Source organism: Lepisosteus platostomus, chromosome 22 (genome assembly GCF_059453375.1).
Source record: "Lepisosteus platostomus isolate fLepPlt1 chromosome 22, fLepPlt1.hap1, whole genome shotgun sequence".
In the NCBI taxonomy this organism is placed as follows: Eukaryota; Metazoa; Chordata; class Actinopteri; order Semionotiformes; family Lepisosteidae; genus Lepisosteus; species Lepisosteus platostomus.
In genome coordinates this window covers 12,723,738-12,740,260 of record NC_142632.1, presented here as the reverse complement: position 1 = coordinate 12,740,260, position 16,523 = coordinate 12,723,738, and the positions used below count along the sequence as shown (strand labels likewise).

At 37.3% G+C, this 16,523-nt stretch overlaps 2 protein-coding genes across 4 annotated transcripts; one reads left to right on the top strand and one right to left on the bottom strand.

The window, feature by feature from the left end:
• sbds (SBDS ribosome maturation factor) lies at positions 1-4,120 on the top strand. The gene is made up of 5 exons (XM_088616054.1): positions 1-389; positions 844-973; positions 1,598-1,798; positions 2,419-2,583; positions 3,024-4,120. Exons 1-5 carry the CDS (start codon positions 262-264, stop codon positions 3,150-3,152), a joined length of 753 nt encoding a protein of 250 aa, XP_088472180.1. The 5' UTR covers positions 1-261; the 3' UTR covers positions 3,153-4,120.
• A 235-nt stretch (positions 4,121-4,355) lies between these two features.
• Positions 4,356-16,507, bottom strand: nf2b (NF2, moesin-ezrin-radixin like (MERLIN) tumor suppressor b). 3 transcript variants are annotated; one of them, XM_088616050.1, is made up of 18 exons: positions 15,959-16,507; positions 15,283-15,390; positions 14,844-14,969; positions 14,039-14,161; positions 13,520-13,603; positions 13,009-13,077; positions 12,445-12,527; positions 12,073-12,148; positions 11,317-11,454; positions 11,111-11,185; positions 10,906-11,019; positions 10,062-10,184; positions 9,757-9,974; positions 9,483-9,585; positions 8,794-8,930; positions 8,265-8,424; positions 7,661-7,735; positions 4,356-5,947 (listed from the first exon to the last, which is right to left on the bottom strand). In XM_088616050.1, the coding sequence occupies exons 2-17, from the start codon at positions 15,370-15,372 to the stop codon at positions 7,700-7,702; spliced, it is 1,755 nt and encodes a 584-aa protein (XP_088472176.1). In that variant the 5' UTR covers positions 15,373-15,390; positions 15,959-16,507; the 3' UTR covers positions 4,356-5,947; positions 7,661-7,699. The 3 variants fall into 3 exon arrangements, with proteins under 3 accessions (XP_088472176.1, XP_088472175.1, XP_088472174.1); XM_088616049.1 differs by lacking the exon at positions 7,661-7,735; XM_088616048.1 differs by lacking the exons at positions 4,356-5,947; positions 7,661-7,735 and having other exon boundaries at positions 7,783-8,424.
• Between the last annotated feature and the right edge of the window lie 16 nt (positions 16,508-16,523).

Sequence of the window (16,523 nt, the reverse complement as noted above, 5' to 3'; positions counted from 1 at the left end):
GGTATTTTACAGGTCAGTGTAAATCTATCAATGATGTTTATATTCATTCGACTGAGAACGTGATACGAAAAATAACAATTTTCGTGGGTGTTCCAGCGGAACGGTTTTAGTTTCTGCCGTTTCCCTTCGGAGCTATATGTTGAAAGACAAAGCAAAGGGAAGGCGTGAATTTCATGTGATGACTGAGTAAATACTGGTAAACGCAGAACAAGAAAACAGTACAGGCGATTTGTTATTGCTCACGAATAAAACGACGGGAAAATGTCGATTTTCACGCCCACAAACCAGATTCGGCTCACGAATGTGGCCGTTGTGCGGATGAAAAAAGGAGGAAAAAGATTTGAGATCGCCTGCTACAAAAATAAAGTGATGAGCTGGAGATCGGGAGCGTAAGTATTGAACTTCACAGCTACATATCATTTCTTTCAAGACTTACTGGTCCACACTACCGACCTTTAATGAGTAGTTAGAGTAAATATAGGAATGTACTGCTATTTTAAGTAAAGTGGAGTTCAGTTTTCATCCCGACAGTTGCGCCTGTTGTCCGCACTACTTCGCTTTTACTAGTATCAGTAGTACATTGAACAGTTTTTGGGCAGTGTGGTGATGCAGACTTATACGTAGATGCAATTTTAAAAATAGTTTTAGAATAACGCGTTTGTTTTGTTAGCTACTGATATTATCATTAAAACATTGTCAACAGCAACAGGCAACCAGCTTTCACTACTTGAGCAAACGTAAGCTGAACTGAAAGATTATCAGACTTCCCTGATTCAGTCGTCTGATAATTCAGTCAAGTATTTGTAATATATTTTAAAAATTAAAACAATTTGCTTTTTGCAGAGAGAAGGATCTTGACGAAGTTCTGCAGACGAGTACAGTTTTCGTTAATGTGTCCAAGGGTCAGGTGGCAAAGAAGGAAGATCTGTCAAAAGCGTTTGAAACTGATGACCTGACAGAGATATGTAAACAGGTGAGTTATCACTTTATTAAGAATAAAACAAATCCATTCCTGCTCTTTAGACACAGTACAGTTTTCATTCCATATGAAATAAATCACTTGTTAACCTCCTCACTTTTGAGTTTTCTCAGTGTTGCATTATCCAGGCAATATTGAGAATTCAAGTGGAAGACTCATCTCTTTATTCAAGTTTATGCTGTGCCTCTGCCAGTAGCAGGCACATCACAAAAACCTCCAAGAGGTGTAAACCAGAGTATACTCTAAACTACGACGTACATAAGAATGAATTAAAATCAAATTTATGCATTTTGAAACTTAGGTCAAAAGACCAAATTCTAAAATTGTTTCACAATCTTGTTTATTGTCTTTAGAATTATATAAAAATCACCCGTTAATTAATTATGAGGATATGTGTATCTTATCATAGGGTAGGGGATACAAAACAAGTCAACTTTGAGCCCCTCCATCTGAATTGTTCAGGTCCAGAAATCAGTCTAGTGATTTCTCCCACAGGCAAAGATGTGTGGGAATTTTAATTAAAATGAATGAATAATGTCATTTCATGCAGAAAACCGCTTTCTTTCAAAGCAGGTGATTACTGGGGATTGAATGATCAAGCTGTTCTGTCTTTTTAAGATTCTGGCCAAAGGTGAGCTGCAGGTTTCAGATAAGGAACGTCACAGTCAGCTGGAGCAGATGTTCAGGGATATTGCAACTATAGTGGCGGAGAAATGTGTGAACCCAGAGACCAAGCGACCCTACACAGTGATCCTGATCGAACGAGCGATGAAGGACATCCACTACTCCGTCAAAGCCAACAAGAGCACCAAGCAGCAGGTGACAGTTGCTTTCTTTGGCATTCCACTGCCAAAATTCGGGATTCTTTACCTCTTCTTTTGGTTGCTGTGCGTCCATCTATCCGCTTCTTCCAATACGTGGAGTTGCGGAGGAGCCGGAGTCTTATCTCGGCAAGCAACAGGCGCAGGCGGGTCAGCCCTCGACACCAGTCCATCACGGGGCACACACACCCATGCAAACACGGGGAGACTGTACAAACTCCATCATACCTCAATTGCTGGTTTCCTCTATTTCAACTACAATAATATTAGCTGTGGTATTCCATTTATTACAAATTAAAAAAATCTTCCACCCTCCTGTACTCTTGGGTGTAACAGCGCAGCTTGTAATAATGACACCTGTTTATTGAATGCTGTATTAAATTCAACCTTCACCTCACATCTAGATGAATTTCCCCTATTCCCATCCGTCATTCATTTAAAGCTCTCCGAGAGAGCTGAAAGGGCCCAGGTACATTTCACAAGGAGGTCTTCATATTTCTTCATAAAATCAGTTTTTTAAACGAACAGAATTGCACACAAAGCCATTCTATCCTCAGGACCCACAGGTTTTGTCTCTGCTGAGCTTTTTCTTCCTAAGGGTGACTCTTCCCCTTTCAGGCCCTGGAGGTAATTAGGCAGCTGAAAGAGTCCATGCAGATCCAGCGAGCTCACATGAGGCTGCGCTTTATCCTGCCAGCCAAGGAGGGCAAGAAGCTGAAAGAGAAACTCAAGCCCCTCATTAAGGTGATTGAGAGTGAAGACTTTGATGAGCAGCTGGAAATGGTAAGAGCAAAAAAAATTAAGATACATTAAAGATAGTAAATGACTAAATAAACTGAGACATTGTGAGGTCCCATAGTCTGATATGCATGGTTTTGTGAAATTCAGACTGCATAAGTTACAATTGAAGTATAACCAAAATAAATTAGAAACCACCAGGACAAACACACCGCACTTTGGAATCTGTGATTATCACAGGTGCAGTCATTTGCACAATTAGGCCTTCCTAACAGGAAGAAAAATGAAATTCTTTGCATGAGCTGAAAAGTGATATATACACCGTGAGAATAAGGATATCTTTAATGATCCAGAAAATAACACTGTCATCTGCTGTTTGTGAAGACTCTATGGCAGTTGCATTCTACCACAAAAACCAACAGATGTCTCTAGTCCAGTAGTATAAGGAGACTCGCATAATATCTGAATCATGTTCCACCCCACAGGTGTGCCTGATTGACCCGGGCTGTTTCCGAGAGATTGACGAGCTGATCCGCTGTGACACCAAGGGCAAAGGTACCCTGGAGGTGCTCAGTCTGAAGGACGTGGAAGAAGGAGATGAAAAATTTGAGTAGACAAGTAGACAACTCCAAGCCTCCAGCTCCCTTGAGCTAGAGTAGCTTTAAAAACTGAGCTCCTATTAAACTGAAAATATACAGAAATCTATTTTATATGAATGAATATATTATTGCTGCATTTCAAATGAAAAGCCCTTTGAAAGTAATTTTCAAAAGATGTTTATTACAAATGTTCATATTGGATCTTAAGATTATTTTTTGTTAAGTTTTCTTCAGACTTTTCAACTTGAGTATAAATTAGTACAGTGTGTGGAATGTGGTAAAATCAGGAATGGTGTGTGATGATAAGGTCAAAAACACAACTGACATCTAGATAAGTATTTGAGTGATGACCATTGTTTTCAGTGCTGATGATCTTCCATCTAAGTACCTTTAATGTTTGAACTAATGTCCTCTTATTATACTGTGGATATATTTGCTTTTAGCATGTGATAGCACATGCCTCATTATGAAGAATGCTGAAGTACTGTAGGCCTTGATATACTTTTACATCACAGTAAAGGCACTTAAATGAAACTAATTCAACTCACCAGTTCTTCCCCAACCTCAGTTTCTTAATGAACCAGCTGTAATGCGAGGTCACATAGTTCTGATTAAAATAGGTGCTGTGGTGAAGTGTTTTGCATCAACCTAATGTTTTCTCCAAATCCGATAGCAGGATTATTCCTATTCACAAATCAGTGCATTGTTGTTCCCAACATTTGCACCTATTCCTCCAGTTTACACCCATATATAGATCACACATTGAAGTTCAGATTGGTTCAGTAACTCCCAAGGGCTATCTTCTATAGGATAGGAAGAGAGACAAACTACTGGGCAGGGTAGTAAACAAGCCCATAAATACCCTTGTATCTTTTCTGGTAGTGCTAACCAATATAAGAGTAAAACAGTCTGTTTTCAGTTCATATCAGAAACACTTATAAATATTTAAACCTTTCAAACCTTAAATAAAATGTTTAAAACAATCTTGCAGAGTATGGTCTTTTCTGCCACCTAAATATACACATAATTACCAACCTGAGAGGTAACCAATATGAATGTACACTAAAAGGTCTATAGGCAATGGTATCATTTTACAATCTTACTGGATTTGATTAAAAAACCAGGTATCTTAAAAGGAGCTATAGAACTTCTTTGGTGAAAGCATCGGACAGATCTGAAAAACTCTGTGGAACATTGGAACACAATCACAACTCCGTGTAACTTTAAGGCACATTTTATTTGAACAAAACAAGTAGATCACATGATATTGGGCAGTGCTCCTTTTTACATATTCTGTAAAAGAAACCAAACAAGAAAAAATGCCTAGTCACAAATAGGTGGTGTGGTACAGCTCCCTGTAATGATGTCATGTTCATTAAGACCAATAAAGTGTTTAAAATCTGTTCTTCAAGAAAATATGCAGCAATAAGTCTTTCAGAAAAAAAGCATTAAAGTACATTGTAAAGCCCGTGAGGTACTTTCTCAGCCTATGCTAACATGAAGTTGTTATTCATTAAAACATGAATTTTTAAAGTGACATTTCAAAAAAAGTGTAGTTGTGGAAAACATAAATATAATAAATATGGGAATGCATAGGAGAAGTAGTAGTGTGTGGGAAACTAAGGTCATATACAAACACTGACTGGACTCTATGGTCCATACACCCATACAACAGCAAAATAATTCAAACAACTCACTCTTCAGTTCTACTACTTATGCATGTTTTTAAAAAATACCTGGTGAAAACTGGAATTTGATCTCGATCCTGAGTACATGGGGATTTAATTGTTTGCCCCTTGTTAAGCCCTGCTATTATGTCAACTGAAAAGCTGTTTTATCCCAGTTGCATGACAGTTGTGTGCTAGCTACATATTAACATCCCAGTTTGACATATGCTTAACCCATGCCCACTTGTCCTACATTAAAGTTTTCCATGTTGTGTGAACATTACAAAAAGGACTGCTCACTTACATCCCTTCTATGATCAAACAGATTGCAGCGCAAACTGAAAGTTAAAGACCTATTAAGATAACACATCATTCATTAAAATAAAATAAAAGTGAGAAAATAAGCTTTAAAACCTTTTTTTTTTTTATAGTAGCATGTGCATGGGAAGACGTGAAAGCAATGAACAATTCGTGGTTGAAGTAAAGCACTGGATCCAGACCAGCATGTACTGGAACGGTCTTTAATGGGCTCTAGAGGGCAGTGTTGCCCAGCTCGCAGAACTGATAACAGCCTACTTAACCGAATTCAATCTTCAGCTGAGCCTTTGTTAAAAAGGAACAACTCGTAACAAATGTACATTTGATCTGGTAAAGCAATGGCTATCAACTAATCATACATGTGAATATCTCTGAGCCAATAATAATCTAGATTCTTGAAAAGGAGAATGCATGGTTACTATATGTCAAAGATAAAAACATTTTCTTGAAAACTATTTAGAAACTCCACTTGTGTTCACACACACACACATTTTAGTGTCTGGAATAATAGCTTGGAAATGTTCCCAATACAGTAACATAATGAGGACAAATCAGCAAAAATCATCTGCTTGTACAGTGTAGTGGTAAACAAAATGAAAAGTTACTAGATTAACCCAGTCTAGCTGGGCTTTCCTTTTATAAAAAATTAAATACAAGAAATGCATATTCAACTTTTCTCAATGGTCAGTGTCAGTTAATGTTTATGCAAATCCTCCATATAATTATAATATAGAGCTTCTGACTGCACTATGTCCCACAAGTCCATTTAATGTGTTTTTAGACCTCCTCCAAGAAGGACATTTGAGCCATATAGGATGAGTTGCGCTGAAAAAGAAAACATATTTACTGTTATTGCTTTAATGGATTGCATATATGCTCTAGTAAACCTCATCCAAACCTGCAATGAAAACTCAGTGCCTTTGGAATCAAGTTAGCTCTTCTCTTAACGTGCCAAATAAAGCAATTATTTGGCACATTAAACAGGTTTTTCTAAAATAAGCCAAGTTTTAGTAATGCTCTTTGCCCATTTTAATGACCCCTCCAATAATACAATAAAACTACATGTGAATCTCATGTGGTATCAGCATTTTGGCACTGAGTGCAACAATGTAACTGGAATCTGGAAAAAAATCTAGTCAGGGGAGGTCTGGATTGTGGGTGAATAAGACCATGATGAATGACGAGTGGCCATATTCAATGAGGCTTTTGCTTCAAAGTACATGGTTGTGATCAATGGTCAGGAAACATTCATTTTTGCACAAAAATGATTTTTCATTTTCCTCTCTAATAGACGTGGTCAAAAAACACAACTGGTGCAAAAACCTTGATGAATATGGCTCAGAGACTTAATTTTAATCGGAACAACAATTCATAAACATTCACGTCTCCGATCAATTCAGATCGTATCCCAGGTCCCTGCTGAGATCAGGCTGAATTCTTCTGACAAGAGTCTCCCGTGATAAGGTTGGAATGGTAACTAAAATTCCTAACACCAAAACACCTTAGCAGCCTCAGAAGCAAGCCATCCTTGAGAGAGAAAAGGGTGAAGCACTGCTCAGTCTTTAGTCTAAAAAATATCTTTGAAAAGGAAAAAAAAACCAAATGGCTGGTCACTCAAGATTTCATATAAAATATATTATACTGTTATAAATAATGACAGGCACTAATGTTTTCTTTGTGAGGTTTCGTTAAACTGAGCATCACTTACGATGGCAACACTGATGAGCAAGCAGGAAGCACAGCAAATGTTAGGCTTGCTGCAAAGCGCCACCCTAAACTGCAGCTAATTAACACACATCCCAGCCCCAAACGGCACTTTTGCACAAAGACAATACATTTTCTGCAGCGGCAGCCTCTCCAAATTGCTTTAAAGCAGTTAATATACCACAGCCCGCAGACAAAAACCAAGCTCCTGCCATTTCCACGATGCAGACTGTCTAGAGTATTTTTTAAATGTGCTCTTACAGTTCCTCTGCAATTAAGTCTTAAGTCAGTTAGTGAGCACTTGGAAAGCCCTGTGTAGGTTATCTAGCTACCACCATTTTAATTTAGCAGGATTTAAGGAATTTCTATACTCAAACATCCATGAGTCAGTTTAGAAATATTAATTAATTCTATGGGGGCAGTTTGTTAGATTGACAATTAACTTTAAACAAACATTTGTGACCTTACTTTTTTTTTACCTGACGGCAGTGACAGTCTTTGTGCATTTAAACTGGAAACACGTTGTAAATCTGGATCTCAAGCATTATGTTTGATTTTGTTTCAGCTTGAAACCATGGAATTAAGAAATGACAGTTTATTTTAATATTGCAAATTCCAGGCCAAATCCTCCTCTCTTATTTTGAGGAACACTTTATCCTTAATTATCTCTTTCCAAAATAAATGTGAAAATATAAGCAGACTGTAGTTCAGTAACTGCTTTGCTGCTTATACAGTAGGATAACAGTATTATTTTTTGGGAAAACTATGCATAGGAGCTTATTCTCAAAGCAGCCACCATTTATATAGCACTGAACACAGAGCATGGCTTATCACCTCAATAAGGTTTTTGTCCCATAATCTTCCCTGGGGTTTTCAAATGTAGATAACTTCTGAATCATAGTGCCCGACCTAAAGTCAAAGCAACAAACCAGTACACAAAAATTACAAACCAGGAACTCAGTCGTACTCATTCCGACATCATTTAAATTCAACACAGGTTGAAGAACATGATTCATGCAGTTATTACAAGAGGTTCTTTTTCAGTTCACTAACAAGTGTGTTTTAACAGTAACTAGAAAATAAACATGCAGCATTTATATTTAAAACTACATTTACTCTTTTAAATTCTTCAGTAGTATCACAGACTTATTAAAATCCATGTCCCAAAATGATGAAAACAGGTAGAAACTGATTGTTGAATCCCAAAACTCTGTCTGGTGTACAGGCTACAAAAAATAATCAGTGTCAGGATTCAAGCCTATCAGTCATGGCTGAAGTGGATGAGGAGCTAACAATTTTAAAAAAAGGTTTCATATTTTTTCCAGATTACAGCTTTGCATGAGATAGCTCATGATACAAACCTCAATCTGTTTTCAGGGTCATGATAAAGATGGAGTTTTGAACCAAGGATAGTGTGCATTACAGCAGCAGCACTTACAGTACTTTGGGGAAGATAGGCAGGTTCAGGACACGCCCTGGTCTCTCCACGATGAGAGAAAATCCCAGCTTGCTGTTCTTCCAGCTTCAGGGATTCAATTTCGGATTTCAGTTCCTTCAGCTGGTCCTGAAGGTGTTTGCTCTTCTCCATATACTCCAGCCTGCAACCAAGAAATCGCACTGCCCTTCAGAAAGAGAAAATAACCTACTGTATGCAGTATTGCTTTACTTTGATCCCAGGGAACCTTTTTGAGAGCCAGTGTCAGGACAAAGATTATCTCCGTCACTAAATTCAACGGGTTACAGAATGTCTAAGGACCATCATATATCATTTTGTGAAATCATGTGAAATAATTTTCCACACAAGAAATCCGGATGCACATTTATGTCCTTTTTTAAAACAGTTTTGTTTTTTCCAAGAAACATTTAGTCCAGAGGAAAGATAAATCTCAGAAAACTTTCAAAAACTGAAAAGAGACAATTCCTAGTTATGTGATCATTCGTAATCCATCTGGAACAAAGGCCCATACCTTTCTCTCTCAATCTCCATAGACAACCGTTTCATATCTGTGTCTTTGAAATCGATCCTGATGGATCCTGTCTCCAGATTGAGACCACCACCATCGGCAGGAAGAGGTAGAGGGGGACTGGAGTATGCCGCTATAAGCTGAAACAAAGCCAGAAGAATCATAGGCCACAGGAAAAAACAATTGCTATGTTAGAATATCGTGTTAAAAACATCCGACAAAATCAAAGTTTAAATCTGAGTTTGTGATGACATAATATAAATTTAACCCCATATTCTGGCCTAATTAATAATTCCTCACTTACGGTTTACAAAAATAAGAAAGAGGAGGTCATGACACCACAATCCGCCTCCTCAAAACAGGATAGAAATGAGATTCAGAGCCATTATTAAGGAGGAAAGAATTTGATATGATGACCAAATATATCCTCATCAAGACAAGTCAGAAAAATGAAGGAGGAAACTCCTAGGAATTTCGGCCTGTCCGATTGCTGAGCTTGTACAAACTGAATCCTTGGACAAAGAATTGGATAGTTAAAGACATACTAAGTAATTCTGTAGAGGAGACATTAAGATCATTAAAGAAATATTTTTTTTATTTTGAGATAGATGTTGTTTGAATCTTTTAATGATTTATGTTGATCAAACCACTTGCACATAATCTTTTATAGAAATGAAATCAAGGACTCCTACAGGATAGGTTGTTTTAGTAATGTCTAGCAGCTTCTGCTTGGCTCTTCGTTCAGCATCTTTTGCCTCATTCAGATCTTGTTTGAGGTGATCTGCTTCCTTCGATCTAGGAGACAGATAAAATGGATTTAGTCAACATTTTGAGCAAGAAGGTCAGGTCTATATTCCAAAATAATTGAAATCACATCTCTATACTAGATGACTATCAGTTCAATAAAATGTGCTCATATCCAATATGTTATACATAATGCTGAGAAGATGTCAGGATCTAGATAACCTTCGCTCAGACTCTTCAACAAGCTTGACTGCAAGCAGCTCTGCCTCCCTCATCTTCTGTTCCATGAGCCTCTTCTCCTCCTTGGTCTTCAAAGCTGTGACCTCCAGCCTCTGCCTCTCCTGCTCGGCCTCAGCAGCCTTGTGCGCCAGAAGCTTGGCTTCTTCCTCGGCTATCTGCGCCTTCTCCGCTAGAAGGTCTGCCGTTTCCTCGGAGCGGATCTGCAGATGAGATCGGGCCTGTGTCAATATGTCGGGGTCAGAAGCCCGAGCCCCGCCTGCTGTGCAGTGCATCACTGCCGAACTCACCAGCGCTTCGTTCGCCAAACGCGCCTCGTCCTGGATCTGGAACAGCCGCCTCTCCATCTCCTCCTTCGCCCTCTCTGCCTCCTCCCTCATCTGCTTCTCCCGAGCCAAGATCTGCCGCTCCATCTATTCAAGGAAACATGTGGACGAGGGGCAGATCGTAGGGATCATGCAAACTTCAGTAGTCAGGCGTACTTATCTCCATCAGGTTTTTAATACCACAATTAAAGGGGGACTGTCACAATTTCCCAATTTCTCAGCCCGGTTATTAAACCTCGGAAAGAAAACAAATTAATTGACGTTATAGAAAAAAATGATACATTTCTAATTAAGCACAAAATCCTGAACTTTGTGAAAGTACTGTAAGTTGCCACGTTGTCGCAAACTCGCATTCAAGTTCCCACAAACTGCGACGAGATACGGCCCTTCCTGCTCAGTAGTTTTCGTAATGACTAATGTAATGAGACATACAAGCAAATAAGTACGCGTTGTGGAGCAGACATTGCAGAAATGTTACAACGTGATCTGCAAGCAGAGTTAACAAGTAGCATTTGTTGGCAAAACCATCTCAAAATCGAAAGCAATATTTCTATTGGATATATGAAAATAGCATTGCACTTCCCCTTTACAACCAACTCTATTTGCTGGTCTTAACTGCTCTGCTGGACACAACAAGATTTTAAACCCAAGATATGTGTAAAGACTAAAAATTTAGTGGCTACTTTTTATGTTAAAGCAAGCTGTCACAGTATTGGTCTATAATGTGCGTTTAAAAATGTATATTCAACAAATGACTAATGAGACATATCTGGACCCAAACATTTAATACCAGACACCAAACTCCCACCTTCTTTCTTGCCTTCTCCTCTTTGGCTTGTGCTTTCATCTGCTGGACCTCGATGGAGTCCACCTTTCTCCTCCTCATAAACAGGTCATGGTTTCCAATGCACAGCTGCAAGATCTGGGTGAGATCAAATCAGATGACGAGACTCACACTTTGTGGCCTGGAAAGGAGTCTGAATATTAGACTACTTGTGTTTTTAGACACATACCAGTTTGTTGACTCGGAGCTGGGAGGAGTAGAATTTGAAAACCTCTTTCTTTTTGTCCAATGGTTTTATTGTGAACTACAAGATAGAGGGGAAAAAATGAAAAATAAAAACAGTACATGCGGTTTTCAAGAAATGTATATAAAGCAAAAATCCCAGTATAAGTCTTTTGTAGGCCTTATCATATAAACCTACATGATTTATCTCACCTCCTTTTCACTGTACGATATGTTTCTGATTCCACTCCAAGGGAAGGACTTGTTGGGATTCAGTTTGCTGTTGGGGTTGTATATATGAAGACCTTGGGCATCAACTCCAAGCAACAATTCAGTGTCCTTTTTGTTTTGCTATATGTTAACAAAAAATGTAAAGCCTTCAGACAAATCCTCATAGTTTATCCACCTATTAGACTATGCTTTTACAACACAACACTATGTACCTTATACAGATGCAGATCATTCATATGTGCAAAATAATTAAATATAATCTTATATAATATACAGTCTTATATATGTATATAGTCTTATATAATCACATACATTATATGACACAGTATGTCAGATTTCATCTGAAGATAGAAATAATAATTAAAAAATGCATATTGTGTCCATGTGTTTCCATGTATTTAAGAGTATGCTATGAAATATTTCATATTTTCATGTAAATTCCTTGTGTTTTCAGAACTGTGAAAAAATAATGACATCTTTTTCATGTCTAACAAGTGTAGCATCTGCTGCATTTTTTATACTACTGCAGAAATATATATAAAAAAACTATTTGAAAAATAGTAACAATAGTATAAAATAGTTATAAACTACGGTCTACCTCCTTAAAGGAAAGTGAAAAATCTCAGCAATAGGAACGGTTTCATCTAAGTAAATTCAGAACACGACCATCCACACATTGAGGGTCAGAGATGCCCGTCTTACTTTGCAACAAGAGTGCATCAATAAGCAGAGACTTACTGTGATTGAAAAGTAACTGACTCCATACATCTCAAGATCCTGAGCTATTTTTAAATAATCCATTTCAGCTTCATCCCTAAAAAGAAAAAAAACGTCCTGTAAGTCATTTAAATTTCCTGAGCCCCCTCAAAGCAATTATAAAACGGTTCTATCCCTTTAATATTTTTTTCCATTTTAACCCTAAGCACAGGAGTATCTTTGATAGCTTATTTCCAAACTAAAGAAAAATTACACTAATACTGCACTATAGATTTGTCTAACCTACTGAGAACATGCTTTCCCACAATTCAATTTTTTTTAAGGTGGACAGCAATACAAAATAAAAGATTTTTGTAATAAACTAAAATAACATTTTAGAAATGACACTCTTACCTGGGGATTCCTCTGTGTTCTGCATACCAAGCAGTTATTTTCTCTTCCCACATGTCTGGTGTCATCTGATACTGCATCAGAACCTGTGTGTCGTTTGCACAAAGTTTGCATAACAATCATGAACTGCAATCTATCTTTAACACACACGGTCACAACTGGAATGCACAAGGCTCTCAACGTTAAAAAGTCTCACCACAGCATCATTAATTTGACTCATCCCACATTTTTTAACACTCCCTTGGTCATTTATTAAAAGAATATTGCAACCCTTAACATCAGGAAAAGAGATGTATACCAAAACCAGATAGTTTTAGTTTTTATCTTTCCCACCTGCTTTTCATGCACTGAAAAATCATCAGTAAATGCATCATTTGTAACCTGTAAATCTAGACCAAAGTGAAGAAAAAAATTAAATGTGTATAAATTGTGGTTGGCGATATTACAGAAAACCTCTTAAGGCATTTTTGGATGATAATTTTTTCAACTACTTGACTTAGCAGGGCCAAAAAACGAATTAGAAAAAAACTGTCTGCCCTGCCAACCGGTGCTCTTGCTCATACTTACTCGCTTAGGTAAGAGCTCGTCTTGTGCCAAAAACCCTGGCTTGTGGAAGTTTGGGTCATAATCTCCGTACTGAAAAGAAAAGATCCAGAAATGTTGAATTATGCTAAATAGCACTTGTGTCTTAAGACTGGTATGCCGTGATGGTATGTGCAGTCAACCCTATTTTATGCAAACAGTTTTATACCTCTTACTGCTTTTAAATTGGTGAGGCTCAATAAACTCAAACCTCAAGAAAGAGGTCACCCATTAGGGACCCATTACCCCTTGAAACTTTCTGAATCATTACAGTACCAACTTAACCCACCTATTTTAAATGATTTGTGTTTAACACACAAACATTGGAAATGACTTTTTCTCCATTACATACAATACGAAATCAGTAAACATTACATTTGGGCACAACAAACAGCAGAAGCTCACCATTGTTATACACCTCAATAGTACACATTTTAAGTAAAACATGCAAAACCAGGCAATGTACGACTCCACATTGATCTGCTTTGTGACTCACCTTTGCTTGAACTGCGTAGGATGCCAATAGCACAGAGGCTTCTGGAGAACAGAAGATTTCCTCATCTAATATCTGCTTCTTAACCTGAAGACATCAAACAGGAACGTGAATTTAGCATTCAAAATGGTAAGACTAATCTGCACCATCTGGACTGAGTGTATTTTAGAGAAAAAAGGTTCTTATCCAGTTTTAGTTCACTGTGGTCTGTGAAACCAGCATTGTGCTAGCTTTTGAATATTCATGAGAACACCATCACAATTCTGCCACAAAACTATATTCGCTGCATTAAAAGGGTTAGTTTCAACTCATATGCCATTTGTTGCTCTAAACCAGTGGTCTGGTATTTAAAAACGATTTCACATTAGATGGGATCCCCATTGCATTAGGTGCACAGTGAACACGCCCTTTCAAGTGCAGTATTTATGCACACATAGTGTCTAAAGCACGTCAGGATGTGAATTTTAACTTGAAAGAATGAGCAAAAGGATGCAGGTAAAACAGACAGGATATCATTCCAACCTGCAGGAAGAAGAGGTGCTGGGTGATTTCCTGAACAAGTTCCTCCTCCACTTTCTCCGGAAAAAACTTGGCCAGGAAGTGAAAGGTAATTGGGAACTCTTTTGGAACATCTTGATCCAAAACCTAGAGGGGAAAGCATATATTTAATGAGAAGAACTGTCTTATCTTTAGGTCTTAATGCTTATGATGCAAGAACACAAAACCCTGATAAACAATGAAGTAAATCAATTGAGAATTCATAGCTCAAGTGCTGGATCTACTGAGTGGTTTATAATCCCAGTCCCCAGAATTTTATTTTACAAAAGAAATGAAAGACAATTAATGAGTAAATTCACAGCTGAGAATTGCTCTTCTGTTTTACAGTGCACCAAAAACAATAGGCTTCTTCTATACAAGCTACTTAAAAATAAGGAAACTAGGCTAGCAACAAAAAAAAAATGATTTATTATTACTGCACTTTATGGAGGTGCTGTCAATATATGCGTTAGGTTCATTTTACATTTGCTTTATTTCTATAGGAAGGCTGGGAAAAATATCTAAATTATTTGATGGTTTCCAATCCCATTAAACACTTTCTCTGCAATTGAGTTTCTTTAAAGTTTTTGTTGTTGGAAACTGATTTTCAAATTTTCGCCAAAGTTATAAGAATTGCTCCCAACCAAACACCTTTAAATCTTGCATTTTTTAAACTACTATTGCTCTACAGTTCTTTTCATGATGCACTGTAAAGTTATTAGCAGGATGTGTATGGAGTCTGTTTTTCCATATCACTCTCTCATAAAACCATTAAATAACAAGAACCCACCCGTTTCTCTGGTTTTAGCCATGCATAGGTATCCTTTAATGTATACCTAAGCCCAAAAAACCAGGTCTCTCTCAGGCCAATAGTCCGGCACACCAGATCAAACAAATCTTTCCCTTTCCACTTCACCTGCAAAGGACACAAATAATAAATCAATGCTGGAATTTAGTATTCTGTACCAAGGAATGAGTCTTAAAAAAGTCCAAAATCATCATTAACACAGAAAACACGTTATGAGGAGTGAAAGATGATACCACCTCATCTTTTTCTTTTGCTTGTGTAGAACAATACGCTACCTCTCTCAAAATGAAAGAACTCCTGCATACTGTGAAAGGCCTTCACACAAATCAATGTGTGCTATGAACTGATGGGACGCAATTAAACTAACAATGTTACCGATACTTGCAAATTATCAAATGTTGGCATTATGTATATACTGTACCTCACAACTGAATTCCATCTCTGCATCCATGGTGATAACTTTGACTTTAAAAGTCTTTGGTTGTTTCTTCTTTAAGCCCAAGATCGACATGTTTGGATTATGTGCCACCTGAAAAAAGCGATTCATAAAAACACATGTTGGTTGTTGTTAAATATTAGTACTAATAAACTTAAAACTTAGTGTTATATTTGTTCATAAAATATAGAAACAACAGGAATATAAACACTTACAATACAAATAAAATCGTGCATTTTCTTTTAAGAAATACCCTTGCATTAAAACCTGTTTGAAGGATATTAAGACTACACAATTTAACTGCCTGCTTTCGGCTGTATTACTCCTGTTCGTTTTTAACGACCAGAAAAGATTTTAATCGTTCGACTGGTTCTTTTTTCATTTCTTACTTTTATATTTCTTAAACAAGTTGGTCTTTCTTTCCAAACTTTAAAACAGGAGTTCGTAAACACAGCTGTATTAAAAACGTGTCAACATTAGAAACACAAACTCAAAGCAGCCCAAACTGTACTAATCAAAACAACTGTACTGAGACAATCTATTTTGACCATATGCTACAACTTTTTAAGCAAACACAAACTTCTATATCAAAAGGCTTATTATATCTTAGAAAAACTGTCTAGAGGTTCAAATGAGTACATTATTTTCTGTTTATATATACCTTTTCGGTAGATCAACAACACAAGGCCAAGTCCTCGGAAAAAAGTCCAAGCACGTATCCTGTCCGAGCGGAGCAAAAATCGAATGGCTCGCTTGTACTCAACGCCTAGGTCTTACACTTAAGCGATGAATATTAACGAAATAAGACCAATAACAAAAAAGTTCTCCGAAACTCCCATTTCTGGGAAATAAAAGTAAAAGTTTTAACCAAATCTCTCAGTATTTTTTAAAACTTATTTTTAAATAGAGTAACAACGATTAACTTCACGAGTTTCGATAAATAGGCTTTGTTTCACTCTACAGGTGAGAGAATGAACAGCAGGCAGCTGTTTTTTTTTTTAAAACTGCTTGATTTTTTCAAAGCAATAGAGATATCACTGAGGTTTGACCCTATGCGATAGAGATTTTTTTTTTACCAGGCTAGACTGTATTTCTCACGTTTTTTATTAATCGCTACGTTAAAATCGTATTGTTGCAAACTTTATCCATCATATTTAGTAACACCTGAAGTGTTTTTAAAGTATTAGTATTCTATGTGGATGTGTATGACCTGATTGCATTCCACC

Excerpts from the sequence above, each read along its gene's own strand:
- nf2b (XM_088616048.1), bottom strand. The coding sequence starts at position 15,372 with ATGTCGATCTTGGGCTTAAAGAAGAAACAACCAAAGACTTTTAAAGTC. Across the intron at positions 12,149-12,444 it reads GAACACAGAGGAATCCCCAG|GGATGAAGCTGAAATGGATT; the intron begins GTAAGAGTGTCA and ends TTTTCTTTTTAG. Across the intron at positions 11,186-11,316 it reads TATCGTACAGTGAAAAGGAG|TTCACAATAAAACCATTGGA; the intron begins GTGAGATAAATC and ends TCTATCTTGTAG.
- sbds (XM_088616054.1), top strand. The coding sequence starts at position 262 with ATGTCGATTTTCACGCCCACAAACCAGATTCGGCTCACGAATGTGGCC. Across the intron at positions 1,799-2,418 it reads ACAAGAGCACCAAGCAGCAG|GCCCTGGAGGTAATTAGGCA; the intron begins GTGACAGTTGCT and ends TTCCCCTTTCAG. Across the intron at positions 2,584-3,023 it reads TTGATGAGCAGCTGGAAATG|GTGTGCCTGATTGACCCGGG; the intron begins GTAAGAGCAAAA and ends TCCACCCCACAG.